This window comes from Antedon bifida, chromosome 4 (assembly GCF_963402885.1).
Source record: "Antedon bifida chromosome 4, ecAntBifi1.1, whole genome shotgun sequence".
Classification (NCBI taxonomy): domain Eukaryota; kingdom Metazoa; phylum Echinodermata; class Crinoidea; order Comatulida; family Antedonidae; genus Antedon; species Antedon bifida.
Genome location: NC_136229.1, coordinates 8,409,371 through 8,429,108, shown reverse-complemented (window position 1 = coordinate 8,429,108; position 19,738 = coordinate 8,409,371). Strand labels below are relative to the sequence as shown.

General features: G+C 33.4%; 1 protein-coding gene across 1 annotated transcript; it reads right to left on the bottom strand.

Moving 5' to 3' along the window:
• Positions 1-6,525: 6,525 nt before the first annotated feature.
• On the bottom strand, positions 6,526-18,980 carry LOC144841474 (uncharacterized). Its single transcript, XM_078697809.1, has 13 exons — positions 18,569-18,980; positions 15,871-16,214; positions 15,270-15,417; positions 14,386-14,522; positions 13,558-13,693; positions 11,595-11,690; positions 11,044-11,174; positions 10,745-10,839; positions 10,059-10,215; positions 9,701-9,802; positions 9,368-9,526; positions 7,444-7,539; positions 6,526-6,831 (listed from the first exon to the last, which is right to left on the bottom strand). Exons 2-13 carry the CDS (start codon positions 16,189-16,191, stop codon positions 6,673-6,675), a joined length of 1,737 nt encoding a protein of 578 aa, XP_078553935.1. The 5' UTR covers positions 16,192-16,214; positions 18,569-18,980; the 3' UTR covers positions 6,526-6,672.
• Positions 18,981-19,738: the final 758 nt, after the last annotated feature.

Here is a 19,738-nt window from a genome sequence, read left to right as displayed (position 1 = left end):
CATAATTGTTTTCTTTGTACACAATAATGGGTAATGTATTAGGTAAAACAACTTAGTTAAAAAAATTACTTTCGATCAAAATTGTTGTAGGCCTATTCTCTTTACAACTTTTATACCTCATGGAAGAATATGTGCTTTTTAATTGGCAATATTAATGGTTAAAGGATTATTAATGAATATCTTAATTTTGATATTATAAAGTCTATTAGCCTAAACCGTTTTCAGGTATTTTTAAAAAACATTATTTCAACATTTATTTTTGTGCGCTATAGACGGGTACTGTAGAAAATATAGTTTAAAAAATATTGTTTGTATTGTGTTTAAAACGACTATTATCACTCAAGGACTAATGTGCGCTTGAATTGTTAATTAATAAAGGATTATTAATGAATATGTTTCAGGTAACAGTTGATATCATGAAATTTAAAAAATCCACATTAGTGCCTATTTCACCCAATTGTTTAGTAATATAGACGGGTACTACAAATATAGTTTTAAAAATATTACTGTATATTGTGTTTAAACGACTATTATCACTCAATGAATATTGTGCGCTTTTAAATATTAACAGTAACAGTATTAATGAATATGTTAATTTTGCTGTTATAAGGTAGTGTAAACTGTTTTTAAGTAACAGTTGCTGTAATGACATTTGAAAAAAAAAACATTAGTTCAGCTTTGTTTTTTTTGTGCGCTTATAGATGGGTACTGTAAGATGATGTCATTGTAGGCCTATGTGGGTGATTTTTAATTCAGAGATTTGTTCAAACATTCTAGGTCTACAGTGGTAAAACATTTAGTAATTTATAGATTTTATAATAAAAGACATTTATGCCATAAACGATATGCGTAAAGAACACCATTTAAACAACTTAATGTGATGCTTAACATTTAGATACAATTATATTCCTACATCATATTACCTAGGAAACAAAATGCAATGGGAAAAAAAATTGCTTTTGACAGTTTTGAAAGAAATTATTGTATAATGTTATATAAGTTATGAAAGAGTAGTAATAGGCATATTTAAATTGTTAAATAAAAAATTATTTCAGCTACTTACAGTTCAACATTACATTCGTTACATTACAATTATTGTATTGTTTTTAAAACAGCTTTCATCACCCAGGGAATGTGCGCTTTTTAATTGTTAATTAATAAAGGATTATTAATGAATATGTTTCACATTAAAGGTTAAGGCATATTTCACAATATGTTAATTTTGTTGTTATAAAGTCTATAAGCCTAAACCGTTTTTCAAACACTATTTCACCCAATTGTTTAGTTTGTGAGGTATAGACGGGTACTACAAATATAGTTTTAAAAATATAACTGTATATTGTGTTTAAACGACTATTATCACTCAATGAATATTGTGCGCTTTTTAATATTAACGGTAACAGTATTAATGAATAATATGTTAATTTTGCTGTTATAAAGTAGTGTAAACTGTTTTTAAGTAACAGTTGCTGTAATGACATTTAACAAAACCGTCAGTTCAGATTTGGTTTGTGCGCTTTTATAAAATGGGTACTGTAAGCAAGTTTAAAAAGATATTACATTGGGATCGATTGCAACTGTTGCAATTAACGAGAAAAATTAGCCCGGCATAACATTTATTGAAGTGGGGTGGTATTGAATGACTATGCAGTGTGTCGTCACATGTTGACGTAAGAAGTTATTTATTAGTTCTTAGTTTATATACTACGATAGAGCCTACTTTAAATGCTGTTTTAATTTCAGGTAGTCATGTTCTACTTGTGTTGAAAAGTGTTAATGAATAAAACGGAATAAATAACTTGTGGTTATCGTTTTTAACCAAACTGTTGTATTTGTGTTTGCTTCAGAAATTATCTTCTAGAATCGTAACAAGTCAAAACAAAACTAAAATGAATTCGCCGTAAAAGGACATAGGTAAAAGTTCGCGGAACTAGTTTGGCAAATGGTAAAGTAGTCAAGGGTCATCTACCCATAACAAATTAATTATTCGCCGTAGAGGGCGTCGATGCAAAAACTATTTGGAAAAAATTAAGTAGGTCAAGTGTTATAACGTTCGTAAAAGCCAGTTACTTATTCGCCGTAGAGGGCGTAGACGCCAAAAAAGTTCGCGGAACTGGGTGGCAAATGGTAGAGTAGGTCAAGGGTGATCGATTCATACCAAACTATTAAAAAAAAATTAAGTAAGTCAAGTGTTATAACGTTCGTAAAGCCAGTTACTTATTCGCCGTAGAGAGCGAAGACGCAAAAAAGTTCGCGGAACTGGGGTGGCAAATGGTAAAGTAGGTCAAGGTTGATCGATCCATACCAAAACATTTTGAAAAAATTAAGTAGGTCAAGTGTTATAACGTTCGTAAAGCCAGTTACTTATTCGCCGTAGAGGGCGTAGACGCAAAAAAGTTCGCGGAACTGGAGTGGCAAATGGTAGAGTAGGTCAAGGGTGATCGATTCATACCAAAATATTTTGAAAAAATTAAGCAGGTCAAGTGTTATAACGTTCGTAAAGCCAGTTACTTATTCGCCGTAGAGGGCGAAGATGCAAAAAAGTTCGCGGAACTGGGGTGGCAAATGGTAAAGTAGGTCAAGGTTGATCGATCCATACCAAAACATTTTGAAAAAATTAAGTAGGTCAAGTGTTATAACGTTCGTAAAGCCAGTTACTTATTCGCCGTAGAGGGTGTAGACGCAAAAAAGTTCGCGGAACTGGAGTGGCAAAAGGTAGAGTAGGTCAAGGGTGATCGATTCATACCAAAATATTTTGAAAAAATTAAGCAGGTCAAGTGTTATAACGTTCGTAAAGCCAGTTACTTATTCGCCGTAGAGGGCGAAGATGCAAAAAAGTTCGCGGAACTGGGGTGGCAAATGGTAAAGTAGGTCAAGGGTGATCGATCCATACCAAAATATTTTGAAAAAATTAAGTAGGTCAAGTGTTATAACGTTCGTAAAGCCAGTTACTTATTCGCCGTAGAGGGCGTAGACGCAAAAAAGTTCGCGGAACTGGAGTGGCAAATGGTAGAGTAGGTCAAGGGTGATCGATCCATACCAAAATATTTTGAAAAAATTAAGCAGGTCAAGTGTTATAACGTTCGTAAAGCCAGTTACTTATTCGCCGTAGAGGGCGAAGATGCAAAAAAGTTCGCGGAACTGGAGTGGCAAATGGTAGAGTAGGTCAAGGGTGATCGATCCATACCAAAACATTTTGAAAAAATTAAGTAGGTCAAGTGTTATAACGTTCGTAAAGCCAGTTACTTATTCGCCGTAGAGGGCGTAGACGCAAAAAAGTTCGCGGAACTGGAGTGGCAAAAGGTAGAGTAGGTCAAGGGTGATCGATTCATACCAAAATATTTTGAAAAAATTAAGCAGGTCAAGTGTTATAACGTTCGTAAAGCCAGTTACTTATTCGCCGTAGAGGGCGAAGATGCAAAAAAGTTCGCGGAACTGGGGTGGCAAATGGTAAAGTAGGTCAAGGGTGATCGATCCATACCAAAATATTTTGAAAAAATTAAGTAGGTCAAGTGTTATAACGTTCGTAAAGCCAGTTACTTATTCGCCGTAGAGGGCGTAGACGCAAAAAAGTTCGCGGAACTGGAGTGGCAAATGGTAGAGTAGGTCAAGGGTGATCGATTCATACCAAAATATTTTGAAAAAATTAAGCAGGTCAAGTGTTATAACGTTCGTAAAAGCTAGTTACTTATTCGCCGTAGAGGGCGTAAATGCATAAAATGTTATTAAACTTTGACCGGAAGAAGTAGAGAAGGTCAAGGCTAACATGTTGGTGCAATATCAACTCAATTAGACAGTTATTACGTATTAAAATCTGTTTTTTTTTAAATATTTGTGAATGTCCCTTTAATTGAATTTGAATAAGGAACTAGGAACTAGGAACTAGTAACCAACTTCACAGACATAAATAGTTAAAAGTAAAATGGTTTTAAATGTTACATTTTTTGGAAAGATTGACACAATCTTTTTCCCAAGAAGGGGAATGTCATAATATTATGTATCTGATTTCCTGTGGTTAGATAAAGGATGCTTTAGACTAGGTCTGCTTAATTTATGAGCCATCAGAATTGTATAATTTTGGTGGGAAACTTTTGGAGGCAACATTTGATCCTCCTCTGAAGCCCCTAATTTGCATGTGCAGTATAAGTAGTAAAATGTTATAGATATTCAAGGCATAGTGGCCAAATCTGGCATAATTATGCCGTCTGGCATAATTTTGACCCATCTGGCATTTATGCTGGGCATAATTTTAGAAAATCTGGCATAATCTGGCATAATTTGAAAAATTTAAATCTACAGCATATTCACCACGATTTAGCATATTATCTGGCATAATTGCAAAAAAATCTGGCATAGTTTGTACACAATCTAGCATAATTTGGCCGAAAACCCGAAGACCTTTTTATTTTTTTAAATTTTTTTTTTGCTTCCCACCTTTGTGGTACATAAAACATACACATACACCGCCCTCTTATATACTGTTAATTGTATCTGGCATAATCTGGCATAATTTTGTGCTGCCACCTAGCATAATTTTATTTTGATCGCTGGCCACACTGATTCAAGGAGAAGAGAAAAGAATATGATAGTAGAAAGACGTATAGAGTATAGAGAAGAAAGGTCTAGACTGATAGAAAGTTGTATTAATACTGAGTTACAAGAAATAAAAGTTTAGTTGAATACAGTATACTTTTTGTATGTGGAATCATTTTGGCAGTCAGTGTACGTAGCGTGGATTTAAATACGCCAGAGAACGCATTACGTTTGGAACCAACTCTATAAATTCACTACATCGCCAAATTGGACAGTGTATTAAAATATGAAAAGATAATTTCGTTTGAATTACAAAAATTACTTCTCAAATTAAAAAAATATTTAAAACTTGGTATGTGTTTAATATAAGTTGCTCAATTTACAGGGGAAAAATCGAATTCCTAAACCATTGGTGTTTTTTTTAGGTCAAAATCATTATTAAAGTTTTTAAAAATGTGTCGGGACTGTAACACTAACAGTTGTTCTCTCATTTATCTCAGACAAGTGAAAGTTATTAAAATCATGGCTTGAAACTTTTGCATTATACGGATGTAGTTACCGATATTGAACATATATACCAAGTTTGAAATATTTTTGAATTCGTGAAGTTTCTTCTCAATGTTTTTGACTATTGTACTGTGCTCCACTGGGTACGGTCCATTTGAGCTGCACGGTGTAATAACATACGAAACGACATTAATATTTCTATTTTATAACACTGTGGACCACTGGCGTCAAATTGGATTCACTTGAGCACAGTGTATTAACATACGAAAAGGTATTAACATTTAGTGACTTGTTTCTATTTTATATCACTATGCTTCCCTGGTGCCAAATTGGGTCCACTTTAGTACAGTGTATTAAAATGCGAAAATATAGTAAGATTTATTGACTTAATTTCTTTTTTTTTATCACTGTATTCCACTGGAGCCAAATTGGGTTGATCCATTTGAGCACAGTGTATTAACATACAAAAAGTATTAAATTTGAGTGACTGTGACCGGTGTCAAATTGGGTCCACTGGAGCACAGTGTATTGAAATACGAAAATATTTTACATTTTTTAGTGACTTTACTTATATTTTATATCACTGTGCTCCACTGGTGCCAAATTGGGTCCACCTAAGCACAGTGTACTAGGCCTAACATACGAAAAGATAAGGGCAAAATTCGGTAAATCGCGCGTAAGTTCTAAAATCTTCACAATGGTAAAGAAAGTTGGTACATCTTTCGGTACTGATGTTTAACACCTAATGAAAACCAGTAAACTAATTAGGTTTAGTTTAGTTTAGTTAATTATTGACGCCAAAACTAATTTAGTTTATTTAACAATTTGCCCCGAATAGAGGTGTTTCATAACGCGTGGTACACACTGTCTAATGGTTGTCGATGCTGAAACATACTCGCACACAATATATATATATATATTCTACAATAATACATTTTAGAGAATGGCTATTTTGCAGCCGAGGACAAAGAAATATTTTTGTGCACTGAACCAATTTCTTTCAAGAACCCTATTAAAAAATTGTACAAAAATGGAAGAAAACGTGGATATATCTAAAAATATCAAAGTCGCTGTCAGGGTTCGGCCATTCACATCCGGCCGGCTATGGATCGTTTTTGTGGATTGTGACCAATATATTTGACCCTCACCCTTCAACATTAAACTCCCTTCTAAATTGTGTTTGCGTCATATGATAAACTGTGCCATGAGACAGACCGGGCTGAAAATAGGCGGACTAAATATATACATTCACAACATAAAATCTTGTATGTAAGTATTTTGTTACTTTGATTTTTTTATGGAGAATAGAAAAACCATAGTCCATAGGGACAAAACATTATATTATGTAATGTGTCAGACGGCGGCCCGTGTTATTATAATTTAGAGGGTCTCCAGTATGGGGAACGGTATCAACACATTAGGCTCGATTGCAAAGTAAAACAACACTGATTCACTGTAATTACATTTATTTAAAATTACATTACATTAATACTAATTGGTTCAAACATGAAGAAATTTACTGCATTTATTTATTAAACACCATAGTATTCTAGTCCTGTTATATTGTTTTTATTTGTTTTTTTGTCACAGGCCTATTCTTTTTCGTTATTGGTAACTTATTCGTTTTCTCGGTTAATTCTCTTTAACTTTATATTTAGGCTCTGGTGGTGTCTTTTTTGGCGGTTGTAGGCCTAACAAAATATCCTCTTTGTCGTCTGGTTCTCCGTGGCGGATTGGATTATTATCGCGAACCCAGTGACGAAGGAATGATCTTGTAGCTCTTGCTCCTTGCTGTATATAAAGAATGCAGGAATTATATGTAAACTTAATTGTTGTTGTAACATTTTTAAATAACTACGCCGTGCAATCATCACAGATAGATTATTCTATTCTAATAAACATTATTAATATATCACCCCTTAAACCCACTCCATACTGCATTGACACCCTGGGGCCTCGGGTGCTGGATATTTAGAGAGTGCCGGAAATTATAGAGAGGGATGGTGTAATGATAAGTGAACAGCAGTATGATTTCAATACCTATCTGTGTTATGAAAGAGGGAATCATCTCTGCACTGCTGACTGTCGTGTGTCCGTAGAGGCCTTAATAAGAATCTCCGCAGTTTCCAGTTAAGTTCGAAGACGATAAAACCTACCTACCTTTTGGCCACATTGTCAGGGCTTCGGATACCTCAATAAGATAATATACTAATTAAGCCTATTATTTGTTTTAACACGGTGCCCTACAATATTGTTATAGGCCTACTCGATTATAAGTGACATTTTCTGGATTAAACTTCTATACACGCGAGTCACATCGGATGCATGGGAGGTGCTGTTCTATTGATTATTATACATAGCCGTGAGTTAGCATTTTACTGAGCAGAAATAAGAAATACATACCGCAACAAGAAAATCTTTGTCTGCGGTTTCCATGTTAAAATCAGTTGTATTCAAGTATACTGTATCAATCCCAATGGTTCGTTCGATATCATCTTTCTTCATATTACCATGGAAAAAAAGAATAAGTATAAAGTTACTTCAAGATATCGTACTTATTACAGTATCTAGGCCTATTTAGATTGGAATTAACCAAATTTTGAGACTTTTCTCACTTCCATCAACTTAAAAACTCTGTCATGTGGTAAAAGAAGCTTTATTCGGGCCTTTATTTCAAATAAAAAAGAATGTAACACACATCCCAGGTCACAGCTTGGAGGACCAAACATATGCAGTGCAAAACATGACAACAAATACAAAACAGTTAAATAATTATGATGACCATCTAGGTCGTGCCCACAGATGGTTCTCGAATACACAGTAATTTCAGCGCAACAAAACTGGCGATTTCAAATGTACGTACCACAGGACTATAATACATTGTCGTTTACAGAAACGAATAAATAGACATGATTTATGTAGTCAACTAAAATTAGCACCCTGGGAATTACTTCCGAAGGAGAAACTTATCACAAAATGAGTCCAAATTTTTGATTTGGACTCATTTAAAGAAACCCAATTTGTGTTTTGTATGTAATATTAGGGTTGAGGGATGGGAAAGCGGATAGGTACAAAGAGGAACAATTTTTAAATATATTCTTTATCCACTCAGTAACGAAATATTGTTTTCATGTTTTATAGGCCTATAAATAATATACCTCTAAATACAGTAAAACATTTGCGATTTAATACTTTGTTAAAACTGTCACTGTCATAATCGATTGAAATATTAAAGTACATGTCACGATACACCACTACGACGTTTATATTTTTGGTAATTATTAATTAATACAAACGTTGATAAGGAACTGTCAGTATAAAGTTTATTTGTATATAATAATGTGTTTATATATCTAACAGTATCTGAGCCTATCCACAATCTCAGTAATAAAGTTTATTTGTATATATTTTTATATTACATCTAACAGTACGAACATTCACAGTAAAAAATGTTCGATTCAAATGAGGACCAACAATAGTTAATAGGTATTTACAGTATTGTCAAAGTATTGCAAGTTTATTCTCAAAGGGCCCATATATTTACCTACCGTATGTGTTAAACCAAGGGCTCATAAATTTACCTACTTGTGTTAAAAAACCAAACTCAGACTGAGAGATTGGGATGTTTCATTCATCGCAAATCAATACATTTGTATAATCGTATATTAAATCAAAATAGTATTTTTTTAAGAAAATCGGCCTGTCTTAAACATTATGATGCTGTACTATAGCTGTTCAACCGGTTTTCAGCTATTAAAAACAATTATCGTAGGAAGAGATAGGAAAATGCCTCCTCGCATTTTTGTGGCAGGTATTTTTCAAGATGGACATCCATTAGACAGTGTACACCACGATCGGAAAACACCCCTATTTGTGGCAAATCGTTGAACCTAAATTCGTTAATAACTAATTATCTAACTTAATTTAATTAGTAAACAGGGTTACATCAGGTGGTTAAAATCAGTACCGAAAGTACGAACCAACTTTATATACCATCGAGTACAAATTCTAAAAGTAAGGCGCGATTTACCGAATTTTGCCTTTACGTAAATTTATATATAGATGATTCTGTAATGTATGTAGGAAATTCAAAATTAACTTTTTTCAAATAATACATGACGCCATATCTACATTATGGCGTCATAACTACCTGTATGATGCCATAAATACCTAATACAGTACGTCATAATGTTAATTTGAATACTATTCGCACTGTCAAAACTGTTAAGGAGATATGACTTTCGTTAAAGAGATATGGGCTTAAAATTTTGATGACTATTAATCACTTTCTAAAAGAATACAAAAAAAGATAAGAAGAGGGACGTACTTCAACAAATACACGTTTGACATTAACAAGTAATGATTCCTGAACTGTTCCCAAGAACTCTCTAAAGTTTGTAACGTTCCGTCGATTGTAACCAAGGAAGTGAGATTGAACACCGATACCTCGCCTCTCGATAAATGCCATCAACTCCTGGAAGTTAATCTACAAATAAATGAAAAATAGAAATGTTCTGTTCGTTAACATCGCCATTAACAGATGAAGACATTTTTTAGCGATTAAGATGACGACTATAAGTATTATAGTTTTCTTATGACAGATTATACTTACTGTGTGATATTTATAATATATTTATATTTTAAAGAATATTATTTCTACCTTTCCATCCTTGTTGGTATCTAAACTATCGAACACATCTTGTAATTTGTAATTTTTTCCAAACAGTTTCTTCGCATGGGCTTCAGTGAACTGGTCTCCAACCTATAATAGTCAAAAACAAAATAAAACAAATGCACGGATATACGATTTGTATGGCTAAAGCGGTAACGAATTTTTATATTGTGGTGCTTAAGTTTTTGAAATTCTTAGGATGTATTCACACACCATAAATATTGCAATCCATATCATTCGAACATACATTAAAAAATGAAACAAAAACGAATTTCCACAAATAAATAGCGACTATTTATGAGTCAATTTTTCCATTGTTCTACAAATACATCGCAATATAATATACCTTATTAAATGCGATTGCAAGTTCTTCTTTGGACACAGTGTGAGAGTCAGTAATATCGTTTTCAGCCAGCACCTTCATAAACATGGACATGGCTTCTGTAATGACAGCGTGCTCTCGACTCGCCGTTAACTTCTGGCATTTGGTTTCAGCCCTTTCCCTACACATAAAACAGAGCCAAACTCTTAGAATAATACGCATATACGCCACAAATAATTTAACTTAAATAAGAAAATTGGTATAAGTGTGTTGTTGTGATAAAGAACGTGAATTCTCTCAATATTATTATCATTATTGTCTGTCTCTATTTGGCAGTTTGTACAGGGGCGAATATAGTAAGTTGGGATGTAAGAGCGATAAATGACAGATATGGTCAGTAATAAATCCGGTACTGTATAGAAAATAGATATATAGGGTAGGCATTTTAGTAGCAGACAGAAACTTGTTTTGAGCTGTAACAAAGCATAGAAGAGCAGGAGGAACAGGGAACAATTTGAGCAGTAGTAAGATTCCAAATGAAATGGAAGTTGAAGTATCCATTGATTGATTACATTGATGATTATGACCTCATAAATGGTTTTATGATTTTCACAATTTGTCGAGAGTACAGGAAGCATGCCGATCAAAACTCCAATTTCTTAAATGGACCAAAAATTTGGTGACATTTTGCGATGAGCAGTTACTCTTACCTAGACAACTTAGTGTCAGGACGATCGGGTGGGTCGCCGATTCCAACACGACGATTTAGCTTGGACATCATAAGATCTGACTCATCACTAGCATACTATTGAAACCGAAAAAAATATATTAATTACAACAATAATTGAAACAAGCAATTGGTGCCGCTAAACGTCATGAGATATCGATCAATATGTATTTATTTTCAATTGCACATTATGACATAAACCGGTTTCGTTTTACGCAGAACTAACTGTGTCACCGCATGTCATCGTCACAATAGCAACAATAATGTAGATATATCACTTACCAACAGTAAACCAATGGTTTTATTTGTAGGCGTCCCAAAACGTTCTTTCTTGCCCCAAAGACGACCTATGTCTTCTAGAGGTTGTAACCGCCGTAAAAAGCTGTCCTGTTCATTCAGCGATAACCACCAGCCTAAAAAATGTCAAATCAGGAGAAGTCAAAAATGATTCTGATAATCGTTATTTTTCGTCCTCATATTTATCTTCATTGTCATCAACATTCCATTTTAATCTACTGTTATCATTAGTATATCATCATTGTTATAATTCTCTTTCCATTGTCAGTCGGCGTCGTCTTTACCTTCATCGTCGTGGTGAACATTTAGAGTCACTATTTATCATCATCTTGTTATTCCATCTAAATAGTCCTAGTGTAAAATAACCATCTTCTTTCTGCTCTAAACATCGTACACGTACTAATAAAAACATCATTCTCTCTCCCTTTCCATATACACAAATCACACTCAATTGTTTATACATTATACATGTAGTTACATATTATAATAATATATCGACAAACTCTATATTATCATTGTTAAACAAACTTTTTTACCGTCGAAACAGTGGACTGGATAGTTGCAGAGTAAACCGCCATCTACGTAAATATCAGTTGTTCCATAGTTGAAATATTTTACGGAACCAAATAAACCTACAAGAAAATATAATAATTAATTATTTAAAATTAATTTTATTAATGTAGAAGCCTAAAGTGCCATCATCCATGTGTTAAGATGTTATTAAAGACAATCATATATGAATGTAAACATTAGGTGCCACTTTAAGCTTCCATGGTTTAGGTGTAATAAGTAATTAAGCACAACATCCAAATCAGTTTTAAGAAATATTCAACAATACTGGTACAAGGTAGAACCGATTTTTTCCTTTCACTCTGTACACATTACTGGAGATATTTCTTTACTGAATTCTATACGTTGTGAATATTGGGAATTATCAAAACTTTTCTTCAAGCAAATTATAAGCTACGCGACTATTTTGTTACAGTAAACAGGAAATGATCATTATTTAAAAGAAACCATTATGTATGTTTCGGTTTCGCGGATCTACATTCGAAGAATACATAATTAATAGAAATTGAAACCAACAATTCATCCACTGTAATTGTAACTTGTTTCAAACACATACGTTGGACATAATTCAGTACAAAGACAAGCAAATAAGACATGAGCTTCAGCAGATAAGGCGCTCCAGAAGATGAGACTCAGCAGATAGGAGCTTCAGAAAATATGAGCTTTAGCATATTATGAGCTTCAGGCAGATAGAAGCTACAGCAGATAGGAGCTCCAGAAGATAGGAGCTCCAATTTAGCAAATAGTAGTTCCAGCAGATAGGAGTTCCAGCCAAAAAACTTAAGCAGTAGGAGCTTTAAAATATAGGGGCGATAGAAGATAGGATTTTCAACAGATAGAAGCTTCAACAGATAGGAACTACAATAGATATAAGCTTCAACAGATAGGACCTACAATAGATAGGATAGCTTCATTAAGTAGGCGCTTCGACAAATAAGGAACTTCGTAAGAAGGTTGAAAACAAACTGTAAACGTTTATATATTAGCATTCTCGAACAATGACCACTGAATTGTGGTCCAACTTATTTACAAGACTTCGTTGGAATACATTGTAATTACCTTAATAATGGAATCTAGTACCACAGTTGGTGAACTGACTAATATCAATAACGTCACAGGTATATGGACTGAAATAAACAGTAAGGGCTCTTCCACTTCTGAAAAGTCTACATTGATGTCAACCAGGATATATATTGAAAGCACCGACAAAAATGATGTTGATGAAATTTCCTTTGATACCATAGAATACATATTTCTAGGTATAGGTGCATTTGTGTTTTTAAGTCTAACAATTGTAATCGTCTACTACTTATATAAGAGAAAGTGCTGTAAGACAACAGACCCGGACGAGACTACAGGAAATATACCCAGGAGAAACTCATCAAAGAGTGCCCGTACAAGTAGCTTTAGGGCGTCTGTGTATGGATTTATTAGTGGATCAAAGTACAAGAATCTTGGGCTACAGCAAAACGCAGCCAGTGTTCGCTTCCTTAACGACAGGCAAAGAAATGGTGTTCAAACATTCTTTGCAGAAGACGATACAGCTGCCGTTCATACAACGACCAGCGTGGTAAATCAGCACCATGAGCAAATAATTGACGCGGCGACGGTGAGCGATTGTCCACAACTTTATGTAAACACCAATCCAGGGCTCATGTCAGAAATTGCTAACGAACCATGGGAGGAAGAGCCACACTATCAAGTGCCTCGAATTCAAAAATGGACTAACTTTCCTCCAAAACCGAGTGCTCATGAAATGCAACTGAACGATGACAATGCTACAGATGTGTCCGAAGAGTTTGATGACGATGACAATTGCTACGAGCATCTTGACAGCACGTGTCAGGAATTCGGTGATATGGTTATTGTAACTGGACTGTAAAATGAGTAGATTTAAACATTTTATTTAGGCCAAATAATCTAACTTACCTGGTATGGCCATAGACATTCTTACAGCAATCCTGATTGGTAGATTAGGAGTTGTTTTTACGTGACAATATTCGACATCCATTCGATTGATGTTAGTAACAACAATACAGAGCTCCTTACCAAACTTTATATAAAGCTGAAACGTACATTCAACAAATAGAAAAGTTCTTAGCCACTGCGCATATATGTTTTAAAGAAGATATCGGGGTTTTTTTTCAACTATTTACCTATTTACAATTGATATGATCTCAAAGACTTGTTTAATGTAAAGCATCTTATGTGAGCCTACTATATCTTTTTCGTGTGGATATGGTGCCACTTTTACGAAAAACAGTGTGAATGAAATCATTTATGATTATTGAAAATTAATAAAATCTGTAAATAAATAGGAATCTCAAAAATTGATACACATTTTAGAATTAGTTTGAATAGCGTTAAGCCTAATAATTTCAAATATTGATTGTATACTATTTTTGTAGTGGATGTGTGTAACCAAAATAACTCAAAAGTGTATTCTAAACCGTGTTGAAATCCAAACTTTGACATCTGACATATATCAGACAAAACAAAAATGAAAGAGCAAGCAAGTAGAAATACATGGGGAGAATTATAATAAACTGCAAAATTCAGAAACAATATACCAACTTTAAAAAACTCCATTTTGCATTCTTAATTGGCTTAATTATAGAATTTTCAATTTTGATCAATGTATTTAATATATTATAATCAATGATGGATTCAGAAATGTTTTAGGCGTAGGTATATGTATAGGAATTTAACATATTGTGCATATCGTAGACTATTTTCTGTTAGAAATGTAACATATACCTCCAAAAATGTGATATCTCTGTTCTGTGTAACTTCGTAAAGTTGATCTCCAAACCAGTTGAACAATCTCTTACCTGGATGCCAACCGTAATAACGGTTCAAGTTGGGCAATAAGCTGAAGACACCACAGCGAGCATCTAAGAAATGAAAAATAATACTGTACAATACTACTTATTTATAGTGTAACTATAGTTTTTTTCTGCGTGTTCGTCCAATATTGTTTATCAATTGTAACTACAGTTTAAGTTATAAATCCAAGAAAATGATTGAATAAATGTAATTTTAGAGATTATAAATGTTCTTCTTTAAAATGTACAGTACATGGTTTTAAAATAATAATGAAATTTGATTAGTCTAAAAATGTTGTTCTACTGTAAAAAATAAAATAAATTAATTAATAATTTGGAATATTATTGACTCTTGTTATATTGTACTGTGTTTGTGATATTTTGTATATTTTTGTAAGATCATTTTAATCCAGACCATTTTATTTGAATTGCCCCGTGTGTGATGATTCAAGAATTTTGAATTGAATTGAATTATTAGTCTTTACTAAAGCTCTTATAATTTCCATCAGATTCTCTGTAACTGTAATTCCAAATATGGCATTATCTGTCCAGTATTATGACAAATTATTAAGTACAGTGGCACATTTATCACACGTAGCATGCATTGGTTAGAGTTATGATACAGACCTCACATGTGATACATAATATGTAACACTGTATTATAGAATTGGCCACGTTATAATATACACTATTATAGACGGTACCAAAAATCGGCTAATGATTTTTATTGACCCAATTCTACCAATAAAGTTAACCGAAATACATTAATTATCATTGAATTAAATTCTAGTTTGTTAAAAAATGTTATCATATTACCAAGAAATATCTTGCGTAGGTCCAGTCGTAGAAAATTTTCAATTTCTTTAGACGAGAAGCCGACAGCAAGTAGAGCTGCAGTCATGGCTCCAGCGCTAGCTCCAGCTAACCGTCTAATGTTCTGCCATATGCCCACTTCTTCTAGAACCTTTGTAAATATATTGAGATATTTACTCTTAACAATACGTAATAAAGATTGAGCAAAAATGTACTAATAAATCTAGTATTTAAATAAATTAAAATTTAGTTGTTTGCTTGATAAAGTGTATTGTGAATTTCGAAATTTATGAATATTATTATTAGAATGTCCGATACAGAAATGAAAAGAAATGACCGAACAATGTAGGTAGTTCTCACAAAAAAAAACTAATTTAAGACTTTACACAATGCGAAAATGTTTTTATTTTAATAAATGCGAACTTTGAATTCATGAATAAATAATGATAATGGCTCTCAAAATGTGCTGTATAAAAATGTAAAACAGAAAAGAGACAAATTGTTAATGAAAAAGTAAGTTGGAAAAAAGGTTGGGTTTTAAAAGAGTTCAATGTAGCACAATTTCAAAAGAATATCACGTCGTTCTAGTGGCGACAAAACTAACCCGTATAGCACCTGCGTAAGCGATGCCTTTATTTCCTCCACCTTCAAATACAATATTTTCGAATGGGTAAACGTAGTCTGTATAATTGATGTCCATAATAGAACTGTTATCACTGAACCAGCTGACTGCAGACACTTCAGAACGCAACGAACTCCTTGAGGAATCTTTGAACATATTGAGATCGTCGATTTCTTGGTAGTTTTCAGGGATCGCCTGACCAAGGAAGAATGTCGGGTCGTTGAAATCATCGTCACTGAATGTAGTCGTTTTCTTTTGTGACTTAGGACTGACCGCGACCGTTTTCGAATATTTTCCTCCCATTTCTGTCGATGTCTTTAGCTAAACTGAATCATTATAAAACGAAGAATATAGTTACATAAACTTGAAACATTACATCCGATTCTGCAACTGTCACTAGATAGACTGACTAACTGACTGACGCATTAATCTAAAAACGAGTCTATCAGTGTTAAATACTTGCGATAATCAGTTAGAATCTATCTATTGACAGCTGCATAATCTGGTGAAAATTAGATGTAAAGTTATCTAGTTGGATAAAGCAATCTTAATATATAGACACAATACCTTTTCTAAAATAATTGTATACTAAATTATTTATTCTGTCTCTTAATAACGTTTTACATGATCCTCCTAGCCCGCATACGTAAAGTTATAAAATTTTAAACATAAACTTAAATACGAAACCTACTGTAGTCAACATTACATAATCCCGGTATTTAAAAAAATATATATTTGGAAATAATTTGACCATTAAGACAAGATAATTTTCCATTATTAAACCTAAAGAGAAATTACAGTGTTCATAAGAATAGTGCCGGATATGAAGGACGAGTTTATGAGGCGTAAAGGTAATTAATAATGAAACGAAAGACAATCTTAGTCTCATCATTCGAGTAAACATTACCATACCGACATCCTTTGTTATAGAGTTCAATTATTGATGATTGACCCAAGGTAATCTAACACTCGAACTTCTTATTCAGTCTGATACAGGATCTTATAAGGAAGTAATCGAAATCGAAAAATTACCCTTCATCGATTGTTGAGAACAGAAAGTAATGTAAAAAAGACACGTCCTTTGCATGCTTTATTGATGCAAGTAAGATAACGATAAGTACAGTACTATATGATCCTGTAGCGAGTCAATTTATTTAATATTAATCACCGAAGTTAAGTAACTTTGGGAATATCGGGTGCTGTATGGAGCTGGGGTCCAGTTAGGCATTTGAAATCAGCACTGCTGACTCTTATGGCAGCCCCTGTATCTATTATCTGCCTCAGACGTATTGGCTTATGCCTCTCCTCTGGTTAAAGGTGGGCACTGGACGAGAGAAGCCCTTGATCAATGTTAGGACCAGCCAAAGATGCTAACAGTCCTGGCTTAGTCATCATTCAGATGAATGTAAGACTAATTGACATTGTCGTTCACGACAGAAGTCTGCCAAACACAAAACAATTTTAATAATTGCACTATTGCACTGACGAACACTGGTATAAGTGAATAATCAGTAAAACGAATTAATAAAACAGTGAGCAAATTCTGTTTCTATTTCCAATGGCATTTAGTACACAACACGAATAATGAGTACCGTAATTAATAATAATATAATTAGCTACACCGCAATTACCTCATTAAAAATAAATGTTTTATTTAAACTAAAATGATTGATTAAAAATGGCATTTAAACTAATTGTGAAGATAGCAGTGTAGGCCTAATTACTATTTATTACGTGTATTAATTTAAGTTTACAATAGGGCCTAATTATTAGTAAATCCACAACAAACTGTGACATTGACAAGTAGGGCTAAATATTAATTATTTTTTCCTAATAGATCCTAGTTGTCAAGTACAGTAAAATTCGGGCCAAGTATCATGAAAAAATACTCCTACTACTTTGAACTTGAACTGCACTTTGGTTGCTTTTTTAAATAGTCGATGTATCCTTTATGTAAACATACCAGAGCGGAAGCGAGCTGGTAATTATTTCAAAGAAAATGAAACAAATTAGGAAGCTCAGTATGATGTAATGTCATAATAATTATAGGGTATAAGGAAATTAAAAATATTTTTTTCCTCAATAAATAAAACCTACACCATGGAGCTATAAAATTAGACTAATTTTATAGCTCCATGCCTACACTCTCTAATAAAAAAAAAACCACCTTAATATAATTATGCAGGCCTGCTGTTGATTGACTCTACGCACTGTATATGTACTGTAAGCCTATATATGAAATATAATTTTATAATGTTAGTATAAGACGACACACGACCTCTCTACCATATCTGCGTGCGAAGGCTGAGACCAAAAGACAATCTAACATGCCGCGCGAAGACATAAACACCTTTAAAGACCGATCCCATTCCTTCTTCTTTACCCCTAACAACTCATAATTAGTTTTATATAGCTTTGTTATAATATAATAATAAAATAAGTCAATTGATTTTCAATTTCATTTTGGTGAAAATAGGTACCTACACGTTTAGGCCTATTTGGTAAACATTCTTTTAGTGCTAATATCATAACAGAAATATTACGTTCTTAGCCATGTGTAAGCCTACTAAAACATTAATCATCAAAAGATTCCGAAACATCAACGTCTAATTGAATATATACAACAATTTGTCCGAAGCTCAACATCGACAAATTAATTAAGTGAAAACTGTATACATACCATAAGGATTAATTGTAAAGTAATTCCTGTAGATCTGATTGCATTGTTTTGCTACAATAATGTACGCTAGGTGAGATCGCTGTTGTTTTCACCTTCTCATAAAAGGTATGCAACTAACTATTTGTTGTGGGTTAAGTTTTCACGTCTTAGAATCACGCTGTTGTTAGCACTTCTTAAATTCTCATTGGTCGCATTGCTACGCACCGTCAGTCAACTGAGCAAGTAAGGAATCAAATGTCTTAATGTTCGAGTTTGCGTAACATCGACTTTAGATTTTTTGGTAATAATAACCAGAAGGCACGGAATCTTCGCAATGTGTAACCAGGCGATTTTACGATGGGCATAAGGGTTGCTTTATTCAAACACGTCGCGGGTATCCTTTCCGAAATGTACACATTCTTTGAAAGGTGTTCAATCAGTAGGACACAATACACCTGCAGAGTTCTGAAGCCAGAGTTAACAATTACATTGTTGCTTAGAAACAATCAACACAACTAGCTTAACTCTTTCAGAAGCCTAAACTTGTATGGACTCACACTGGCCTACAGAAAAGTTCAAGTTCAACTTTCCGACAGGGACTACTTGTGGCCAGCTATCTAAAACAGTACATAAACATTCCTTTAATTAGTATGCCAATTAAAATGTTATGTTTTTTTATTACTACAATAAAATATGCTCACTTGAATAAGCAAAGTAAAACAATTTTTAATAAGTTTAATATACGAAAAAAAACATAGTCATGTAAAACATTTTTCTTTTTTTTTAATTACAAACAGCTAAAACAATTTGAATACACCTCAAAGATCCACAGTAGTCATATTTCATATTTAAAAAGTGTACTGTAACCAAACTGTACTGAAAAAAAATAAGAACGATTCTGTCCAGAGGATTCGACACCTAGAGAGAGGAAGATGGGCGTCAGTCTGTTAAGTTCAAGTGTGAAATAATAGGCCTAGAGTCTTTTAGGAAAATATAGATACTAGCCTACTAAGATTTAAATAAATGTATTGTGAAGGCAAGGCAATCACTACTGTAATGTCTATATAGATGACCAGTAGGTAAGGAATACAATACAGTATTTACTTTAACAATCGATCGAGTTTTCTATCAAAACGGAAGTAAATGTGATTAGATTGGGTAGATTTATTTGTGGATTTTTAAATATAATTA